General features: G+C 50.6%; 1 protein-coding gene across 1 annotated transcript; it reads left to right on the top strand.

Annotated features, from left to right (window-relative positions):
- The first annotated feature begins 3,009 nt into the window (after positions 1–3,009).
- CD93 (CD93 molecule) lies at positions 3,010–9,716 on the top strand. Its single transcript, XM_003411666.3, has 2 exons — positions 3,010–5,180; positions 5,433–9,716. The coding sequence occupies exons 1-2, from the start codon at positions 3,274–3,276 to the stop codon at positions 5,455–5,457; spliced, it is 1,932 nt and encodes a 643-aa protein (XP_003411714.2). The 5' UTR covers positions 3,010–3,273; the 3' UTR covers positions 5,458–9,716.
- The last annotated feature ends 705 nt before the right edge of the window (positions 9,717–10,421 follow it).

The following is a 10,421-nucleotide window of genomic DNA, read 5'->3' on the forward strand; positions in this document are numbered from 1 at the left end:
AGTTTTGCCATCCCACTAGGCTTAGAATGATCCATCCCAGAGGCAAGAGGGAGGATCTCATCATCACCAAGAAAGAGGAGCTGTAACACGGAAGACAGAGAGAGCTGTAAACTGCAGACAGTGAGAAGCAGCAGCAGAGAAACGGTGGCAGCAGAACCGGGAGACTGGCAGGAGGCTGCAGGAGATGAATTCCCAGCCCATGGATGGAGAAAGCTGAGCGCTTTCAGGCAACAGGCTTACTGGCGGAGTACGGTATCTCTGGGCACTTGGTGGAGCTAGGTTTGCTGACCCACGGAGTTAGAGCTGAGTGCCTTCAGGCCGAGGGTTATAGAACAGTGGGGTGCCTTTGGGCACTTATTGGCAGAGCTTTGTAACACTTGCCCAAGCAAGACAGGGGCCAGAGGATGAGGGGCTAAGGACTAGGGAGAGACCTGTCAGCTAGCGCAGTTGGGAAGAGGCTGTCCTGATGGAAGAACTGTATACTGGGCGTTTCTGAACCTGAATTGTAACCTATTATTTCCCTAGTAGGCCCATTTTTTTATTCTAGGCCCACAATCCTGAGTATGGTCTGTGAGTTCTGTGTGGCTATTGCAATGAATTATCAAACCCATCAGAAGAGTAGAGAGTGCTGTGAGAGGAACAGATGATGTCAGAATTGGTAAAAAGGGCTGGCAAGAGAGGCATGTCTGACCTCCGCCTCATAGGAATCAGCTTTGGGCTGTTGATACTGATCTTCCTTCCCCTTTGTGAAGTTAGAGGAGGTCAGACACCTCCACCATGCCATTTTCACAGTGCTCTTTGAAAATCGTCCATCACTCATCAAGAGATAGGCCATGACAGCCCTGTGGCCAGCCCCCTTCCTTCTGAGCCTGTCCCTGCCCACAGGGTCTATCCTCAGGTCCCCATCATCTAGTATAAAGTCTGTAATGCCCCATACCCACACCTCCTCTTCCACGGGGCCCATGGAGCCTGCAGTGGGTACTTAGTGTATTTCCCTGAGCGGCGAGCATGGAGAGGAGGCTGACTCACTGCACACAGCGTTCCTATGTGTGCAGGGAGAATGCAGTGTGCTCCCCAAAACCTCCTTCATTCGACTGTCGGACCAGAAGACAGAAAGAGCAAATTCAGATGCCTGAATAATCCGCCAACCCATCAGTCTGCTGAGAGGTTAACCTGTCCCGATGTGAGACCCCAGAGGTCCATCCGCTGCGCAACGTGAAGTAAACTTCTAAGACAATTTAAAGAGAAAGCTCAGGGCACTCACTGAGACTCCAGAACACAAGCAGAGGGTGGAGCCAGAGTGTAGCACATGACCATGCTGTGAAGCCTGTGGTCCTTTCACTACACTTGAGATGGCTTCCATCCAAAGGTGGTCCTAGAAAAGTGCTTCCAGGCCCCCATGCTGCGGAGTGCACTTTCTTTAACACTCCGCTCATTGAGAGGTCTGATTCCATCTGTGCTGTAAGTAAAATGTGGTGAGTCATCATCCAGGAGGGAACTTGAAGATGGGAGGTGCAGGATCTCCTCAAACCTTGGCAACCAAAACATTCTAAACCCTTTGTCAAACTCAGCCGAATCCAACCCTCCTGGTAAGAACTTCTTCCATTGAGCTTTTGAGCACTGTCCTCAGTCCTCAGGGCTCTCCTGCCATTTCTGCCACACAGCATTTTCCTGCAGGTAGATAAGGACCAGGTAAATTAGCCCAAGCAGGCAGGCAGTGGGGGAAAGACGGAGGGGCAGAGTGGAAGTTAGAGGGCCGGGGGACGAGTAGGTAAACTTTAGACAGAGTGTACTGTGCTTTGACACTCAGATCATTTTGGGGGCGGGAAGTGCCTCTGTGAGGCTTAGATAGATGGTTCTGTCATTTCTGCACTGGGATGAGGACTCCATGGTGACCTCAGCCCACTCTCCTCGCTTGCTGATTTCTCCCCAGTTCCAGAGGAGAGAGTGAAGTGTGATTTCACTGCTGTCGATGTTAGAGCAGAAGTGTCAGAGGTCCTTTTTCCAACTCCTACTTGCAGATGAGGGAAATGAGAGCCACAGCTTGCCCAGGGGAACCAGACAGATGAGGCAGAACTCACAACCCCAACCCAGGGCAGGGAGGCGAACTCTGCACTGTCTCCCATTCTCCCAGCTGGCTGGGTTCTGGGTGCCCTGGCGTCACCTACTTGTGAAGTCACCCGTATAGGCTTCTTGCCTATCTCACTTCCCCTCCCACATCAATGACTTTCCCCAAATCCATGTTTCAGGGTCTGCATCTGGGGGCCCCCAAATAAGGACCATCCAGAGCAGCAAAATGTGTCTGTGACTGCCGGAGAAGACCCGTGATTCACGGGCTGTGACGCATTGGGATGCAGGAGGAGCCTGAGCGTGGCCCTGACTCCCACTATTTGCCCGGCCCCTGGCCCTGCTGGCCACCCTGTGCCACGAAGGAACTCAGCGAGGTGGGGGAGGAGGAGTGCAAGCCCAGGGCCATGAGCATAGGGACATTTTTGCTTTCTTTCCTTTTGATGCCTTTGGTGTCCCCCGTCCCCCGCCATGATATCATGATCCACACTGTAAAAATCCTGAGAAGGGCTGTCTTGCCCCCAATTTGGCTTCATGCGCTTGAGGAGCTTGGCATTGTGTTAGACTCTGAGACATTCCCACGGCCCAGTACTATTTAAAGACCATCTCTCTATTTAGAGTTCATGATGGGGGAAATAAAAGAAAAAAGGCTCCCAAACCTAATAGGGGAACATGAGATAGGCAGAGGAAAAATCCAGTTTGCTTCTAAAAAAGGATGAATGGGCTCATGTCTCAAGTCTCAGTGTTGTCTTTTCTTTTTTTGATTTTGCTAACCAAAGTGGAATTTCATGATGGGTTACCAAGTGAGCTCTTTCTAGTTCTGAGCCTCCGAAAGTCCCTGCTCACTCAGTAGCATGCCATTTAAGTGCCACATGCAGGCGGGAAAGAGAATGAAGCCAAAACGGAGCTGTAAAGTTCTGCCTGCTCCTCACTGTTTCCATAGCCTTTGCTGGGGGCCGAGCAAGCCGCCTGCCTCCTTTTATGCACAACGAAACTGTGATGAAGGCAACAGGAGTCAGAAAACTATTCATTCCAGGAAGTCCCCGTATCCGGTAAGAAGTAAGAAGTACAACAGGCACAGGATGCGCCTCGGGTCGGGGGGACGTGACGAGCCTGCAGCCTTTGTGTCCTCCTCTGCCCCAGAGAGGCCGTGGCCAAGCCCATAGCTCCCGCCCAAGCGCAGCTGGGAGCCCGGATCACGACCAAATGGCCACCTCCACTGGCATGTCCTTGCTCCTGCTGCCGCTGCTTCTGGGCTGGCCTGGGACTGGGGCCACGGCTGAGGCCGTGGTGTGTGCGGGGACTGCCTGCTACACAGCCCACAGGGGCAAGCTGAGTGCGGATGAGGCCCAGCTCAACTGCAGTACCAATGGAGGCAACCTGGCCACAGTGAAGAGCGCCGAGGAGGCCCAGCGTGTCCAGGAGGCCCTAGTCCAGCTTCTCCGGCCCGAGGAGCCGCCGACTGCACGCATGGGCAAGTTCTGGATTGGGTTGCAGCGGGAGAAGGGCAAGTGTCTGGACACCAGTCTGCCACTGAAGGGCTTCAGCTGGATCGGCGGTGGGGGCCACTCACCGTACACCAACTGGCAAAAGGAGCCAAAGAGCACGTGCATCTCCAAGCGCTGCGTGTCCCTGCTGCTTGACCTGTCCCTGCAGCCCCCCACCAGCCGCCTCTCCAAGTGGGCTGAGGGCCCTTGTGGGAACCCTGCTTCTCCGGGAAGCAACATCGAGGGCTTCATCTGCAAGTTCAGCTTCAAAGGCATGTGCCGGCCCCTAGCCCTGGGGGGTCCAGGCCAGGTTACCTACACTACCCCCTTCCAGGCCACCAGCTCCTCCCTGGAGGCTGTGCCCTTCGGCTCCATGGCTACCGTGGCCTGTGGGGAAAAGGGCAAGGAGGGGAACAATTATTTCCTGTGCAAGGAAAAAGAAGCCGATGTGTTTGACTGGGGCACCTCGGGCCCCCTCTGTGTCAGCTCCAACCTCAGCTGCAGCTTCAACAATGGGGGCTGCCAGCAGGACTGCTTTGAGGGGGGTGATGGTTCCTTTCGCTGTGGTTGCCGGCCAGGGTTTCGGCTGCTGGATGACCTGGTGAGCTGTGCCTCCCGAAACCCCTGCAGCTCCAACCCCTGCAGAGGGGTGGCCACATGTAAGCCTGGTCCCCTTGGGAAAAGTTATAGGTGCCACTGTCCCCCAGGCTACCAGCTAGACTCGAGTGAGTTGGACTGCAGCGATGTGGACGAGTGCCAGGCCTTCCCCTGTGCCCAAGAGTGCATCAACATCCCCGGGAGCTTCCGCTGTGCCTGCTGGGTGGGCTATGAGCCCGGGGAGGGGACCTGTCGGGATTTGGATGAGTGTGCCCCAGGCCGAAACCCCTGTGCCCAGGCCTGCACCAACACCAAAGGCTCCTTCCACTGTTCCTGCAAGGAGGGCTACATGGTGACTGGCGAGGATGACACCCAGTGCCAGGATGTGGATGAGTGCATAGACCAGGGGGCTAGCCCTTGTGAGGGCCTGTGCTTCAATGTGCCAGGCTCCTTCCACTGTGGCTGCCTGCCAGGCTGGGAGCTGGCCCCCAACGGAGTCTCCTGCATCCTCAGCCACACGTCCCCTGAACCTCCCACAGAGGGACCTCCCCCCCAGAGAGAGGACCGGGGGAGCATCGCCCCTTCTGTGGTAACATCCAGTCCCCCCAGGGACTCTGAGGACATCTCTGAGGAAGCACCCACCATGGGGAGACCCTCCCTGCCCTCCAACATCCTCATCAACCATGTCCCACCGGAGACCGTGGTCTCCAGTGGACCCCCCAGCATAAGGGTGGAGCCTAGCACCAGCCACCCCACGGCCACTACTGGCCATGCTGAGTCTGGAGATGGAGATCTGATGGCCAAACAAAATGAAGACAGCACCAATGGGCAGAAACTGCTTCTCTTCTACATCCTGGGCACCGTGGTGGCCATCTTACTAGTGCTGGCTCTAGCACTAGGGCTACTGGTCTACCGCAAGCGGAAAGTGAAGAAGGCAGAGAAAAAGGAGAAAAAAACCCCAAGCGCAGCTGACAGTTACTCCTGGGTTCCCGGGCGAGCTGAGAGCAGGGCCATGGAGAATGAGTACAGGTAAGAAGTCGCGACAGGAGGCGGGAGGGCCTGTGGGTGAGGGGGCAGCCAGAAACCAAGCAGAGGGCCAGGACCAACAGCATCATCTACACTGAACGTTAAAAAGCAAATCCCCTTTAGTCAGCCAGAGGCACTCGTGAGCATCATGTGGTGAGCGCCCACCTGCCACAGGTGGACCTCGCTCTGTGGGTCTAGACGTACACGAGGCAAGAAGTCAGGGACTTGCAACCTGTTGTGTTTTGTTTTCCATAGACCAACGCCTGGGACAGACTGTTGATGGGAGATGACCCCAGATCCTTTCAGTGCCAGATGACTGCCACCACCCTCAGATCCTGAAACACCTGGCCAGAGCAGGGGTCTCATCCTTCCCAAAGATTGGACTGGAGTCTCAGCAAACAGTTGTGAACTTTCTCCTTCAAAGGCTTTGAGCTTGGGCATCTGCAGGCATCTTCTGTGTGTGTGTAGGGTTTCTCAAGTGGAGGCTATGCAGTGGGCTGTTGTTTCCCCAATGCTGTGAATGTTAACAGTGCTCGCTCACTCTCTCTTTTCAAATTCCAATGTGACTGATTTCACTTCTCCAGTAGATTCTGGATCAAGGGATCAGTGGACCGGTGCTGATGGCACTCCCTTTGTGCTGGGCTCTGTTCGCCTTCCTCATCTGAAGGGGAAAGGGCAGTCTGCTAGTCAGGGTTGTGATGGCAGGCTTCTCTTAGCAGAAGAGAGACTAGGTCAGTTAATTGTTTAATTATATTAAAGGCATTTTTTTTCTTTTTGTCAAAGGGGAAATCCACAGGACTGGAAAATGTTCTTTGCATTTACACTGCATTTTCCCATTCTGAGTCCTCCTGTGTTCTGTACTGTCGAAACCCCCTAGAAACCCCCTAGAACGGCCGCAGGTCCAGTCAACTGCCCAGGCAGCCAGGAGGCAGGGAGTTTAGAAGTCACATTTCCTATTTCTTAAGTTTCTAATAGTCTTGGGTGTTTTGCAAGAGAAGTTTGAAAAAAAGAAAAAAAAAGTGAAATGTTGTTTGAAGTGAGTTAAAGGTCTTTTTGGAAATGTAATCTAAAGGGCTAGAGAGGGGGAAGGAGCTTATTTCACAGGGACATTAATGCAAGTTAGGCCACTGTTGAGATGAACGCTAAGAAGAAACAAATCCAAAGACAGCTTTTGTCTGAGCCAGTGGGGGCACCAAGATACCATCGAGGCTTCTGTCCCCACTCCCCACAGCTCTGAATCCAAATGCTTGCATTCTTATTGTTTCCTAAAGGATGTGTGGCAGCTGTGACATGCTGTGTTTTGAAAACTTTCGTTATAAAGCATTTCAGACTATTTCATAGTCCATACCACATCCTGAGAACGCCAAACCCTGATTTAAAGGTGTCCAACATCACAGAGCTAGGGACTGGGCATGTGGAATGCCATCACGGCATCATTCAAGAAGCTCTTATCCTTCTATCTTAAAAAGGGAGGGACGAAGAGAAAAAGGTTAAAACTTTTGTAACACAAAAGCTGTCCAAAGCAAGTTCAACCTCTGTCCTCCTTTGTAAGCACACACTCGCACGGACTCCCTCCAACAACGTATGGTCCATAGCTCTCTCGAGGCACAGTGCTGCCTGCTGAGACACCAGAAAGCGGCCCGTGGCGTCACCGAGGGTCCGAGTGTCAGAAGTTTCCTGAGCAGCATTTGGACTCTCAGGTTGCCTGGTGGCTTTTTGCTGATATCCTGTCAGAGAATGGACAGAGGCAAGGGGTCTCTTTCCAAGGACTCCAGCGTTTGTGCCTCTCAGAATAAAAATGATGTAATTATTCCGGTTTTGCCTTAGAAATGTACCCCTCCTGGAGGTGGACCCCTGGCAGAGTCCAATAACCCCTCATGTGCATAGTCTTTAGGGTTGAAGAAATGTTCTTTTGCCAGTTTTGAAACACCGATGCTATAACTCAGTTTTTTGTTTTTTTTTTTTTAAGGAAATGGACAAATGACAGGATGAAAAGGAAAGATTGAGGCTTTGTGGGGCTTAACAGGATGTTCAGAACTTAACGCTTTTTTAAAGTCATCTCATATTCTTCAGTTTCTACTTGGGAAACATAGTTTAACACTTTAGCAAGACAGAGATTGGCAATTTGGCATGACTCGGTGGGCACAAGACCCTCAAAGTGAGGTTTGCTGTCTGTTGTATGGAAACCAACCATCCAGGGACTCAGATGGTTTAAGAACCTGAGTAGACGGCTGCTGACAGTGCCTGTGTGTGAGTGAGAACAAACGCATACTCAACACCTTCACCTTCTTACCTTCCTACACTTATCCTTTGGGGTGATACGAAGATACTCCTTTAAGGGCTGAGCAGATGCTTTGCGGTCCTGAGTTTGCAGAGATGATAAGGTGTCTACCCATCTTCACAGTGTTGTGATTCCTGACATGCCCGTCCCCATGTCCTGGCCTCTGCGTTTGAGTTCTTCTGTGGGTGGGAATGTGCAACCCTGACCCCAACTCCAGGAGGATCCCGGAGCCCCTCTGTGGAAGCCACACGTGGAAAAAGATAAGAACACAGTTAGTTCTTCAAAATCTCTCCCCGAGAAAGTAGTGTCCCTCGCAGGATAGAAATCATCGGCCTTAAACACTTTAGTCTCCCCTTTCTTTTTGCAGTCACTTTGAAGCAGGCAGATCCTTGTTTGGGAAGCTCAGGGGCCACAACTGGTCTGGATAAACACATGCTCAGTGGTGGCGGGGCCACTGACAAGTCATCCATTTACCAGATGGGCTGCGCTGTGGAGCTCTTGGTCCCTTCAGGAGGGTGTGCAGCTTGTTCTGCCCCTGCGGTGACCACTCCCATGGTATCACCAGGCTTGGCATCAGCAGAGGCGGCTGCCCTTAACCAGCAAAAACAGCCAGGGCTATGGGCCCAGGGAGAGGGCACCACGTGGCAATTTGCTTAAGAACAATGGGGACTTTTTTTTGGTCCAAATAGAATTTCCCATAGCACAATAATTCCGGCTCTTAGAAAACGGCATTCAGGACTAATTCACCGCTCCTGCCTCCCAAGAAGAGCATTTAGAAGGGAGATGCCTCCTTGAAATCACAGCTCACAGTGGCCATTCCAGAATTTCAGGCAATAATCATTGCTTTTTTCCCTTGTTCATATTTTGAATTGCAGGCTGTTTTCCTAGTGATGTTGAGTGGCTGGGTTACACCAGGTTCCGCCTTGCAGGGAGGAGAGAAGCAGGCTGGGGGCAGAGCCAGGCCCCACGAGGTACCTTCTAACCCTAAGTGTCATTCAATGACAGAATAGAAATCTTCAGAAAAGCTCATCTTAATATCTTCTTTACAGTGATTAGGAAAAAAAAAAAATGAAGCAAAAGCTTCAATATTTATATGTGCGTATATACGTACATTATGTAGGAAGCACTGAGTTGTAAATGGGTTTCTTTTCTCTTACACACACACGTGCATGTTGCTATTCTCCTTTAAGCTCTTCTCATGCAGCTTGCTTCAGTGTCAGAGTGTTGGGGCCTGAACATTTACCACTGAACGGTCTTTGAATCCTGTGGATATGACTGTCAGGTACCTTTGTTCCAGTTCTCTTTCCCGAAACTATTTCTGTGGAAACTAAGAGAACATAGATGAGATTTGATTTAAAATAAAGCCATTTTTAAAAGCGAATATAGGAAAACCTTTTCCTAGTATTTTCCTTATTAGTTGCTACATTGTTTAAACCAGGGAAACAGGAAGGTATTGCCTTCTAGCAGCTGCAAAATGGCTTACTGCATATTTCCATCACCTTAGCATGGGAATCTGAGCTATGAGCCCTGAGAACATCTGTCCTCGTGCTGGCTGCAAACTCAGTGCTTCAATTTCTATGGTTTGTGGAGTTTGTCAACCAAAAAAAAGAAGGGGGAGGAGGGTGGATAAGAATCCAAATTTTCCACATATTTAATATTCAAATACTCTTGCAATCCATATTCCCAGGTCTAGTACTTAGTGAAGTGTTTTTTGAAAAAAATGAACTATGTTTCAGTCTGTATTTGGAGATAGTGCCCATCTATTTTAGAAACTATGGAATTCCTCTCTCCCATTGTAACTCTTATCTGCAAAGTAGCATGCATTTCCTTTCTGCAGACTTTGCCTGCTAGTCCTCCTGGGCTGAAGGTCTTTGTGCAGATTTGGATTAAACTTGGACAAGATCATGTGTGAGGCTTTGTTCTCTGATATTAAATGTGATTGTAAACGTCAGCAATCACTTCATAAATCTCAATGAAGATGTAAGTACTTCTGATATGTGTATTTGAAATTTGTCTGACCAGTTCTGGAATGACGGGATTTCTGTGCAGGATTTATTTTTGTCAGCCCATGTATAAGTGTTTCACAGGTTGTGGGGAAAGTAGACTTGACTACCGCGCTCCTCCTTGGAGGCTGGACAAACTCATGGGGAATCTCAGCGCAGCCTTTAAGGAGTAGCAGCTTTGTCTTCTTTTGTGCTTTCTGTTACCCACCTGTTCTAATAAACGCTGGAATACACCTGTTGTGAACTTGTTTTAATATATTTCATAACGACTCAAAATATGTGGTAGAACCTGCATTTGTGCTCATCAGACTTGTCTGTTTTGGCTCCAGGAGTTGAAGAGGCTGAAACACGGTGCCTTCTTTTGAGCCACTCTTTAAAAAGGGAAACATAAATTTGATGACCACAACTGCCATGGAATTGACCCTGACTCATGGTGACTCCATGTGTGTCAGAGTAGAACTGTGCTCTGTCGGGTTTTTAGTGGGCGATTTTTCAGAAGCAGATGGCCAGGCCTTTCTTCAGAGGTGTCACTAAACCTAGAGCCAGTGAGGTCAGCGCGGCACTGCCATCCTGTGTTGTATTGGTGACAGTGTGCACTGTCCCTCAGCACTCTGCCCATGGGAACACAGCATGCGGAGGGATTGCAGTTTGTCCCGTGTCCGAGGCTACAGAGACCCAGACCTGCTCAGAGCTTCCAGACTTTGCATTATGACCCAGGTCTTGCCACCTGTGTCTTGTCTTCACAGTTTAATTCCCTGCATCTTTTTAATTGCGTGGCTGACATGTAGTAAAGGATTAAACATGTCCAGTTGGTGCTATGTGAAGACACGGTTCTGTAGTCACAATGGGACCATTTATCACCACTTTGTCAGCAAAGCCTTTTCAGTTTATTTAGCTAATTGGACAAGAGCCAATCGTCGGTGTCTGGCTGCACAAACTACAGCTCAACGTTGGCACAGC

This window comes from Loxodonta africana, chromosome 24 (assembly GCF_030014295.1).
Source record: "Loxodonta africana isolate mLoxAfr1 chromosome 24, mLoxAfr1.hap2, whole genome shotgun sequence".
Taxonomy (NCBI): domain Eukaryota; kingdom Metazoa; phylum Chordata; class Mammalia; order Proboscidea; family Elephantidae; genus Loxodonta; species Loxodonta africana.

What these genes read in the sequence shown, in the direction of transcription:
- CD93 (XM_003411666.3), top strand. Translation starts at nt 3,274, where the DNA reads ATGGCCACCTCCACTGGCATGTCCTTGCTCCTGCTGCCGCTGCTTCTG. An exon ending in GCCATGGAGAATGAGTACAG is followed by an intron (nt 5,181 to 5,432) that starts GTAAGAAGTCGC and finishes TGTTTTCCATAG; the next exon opens with ACCAACGCCTGGGACAGACT.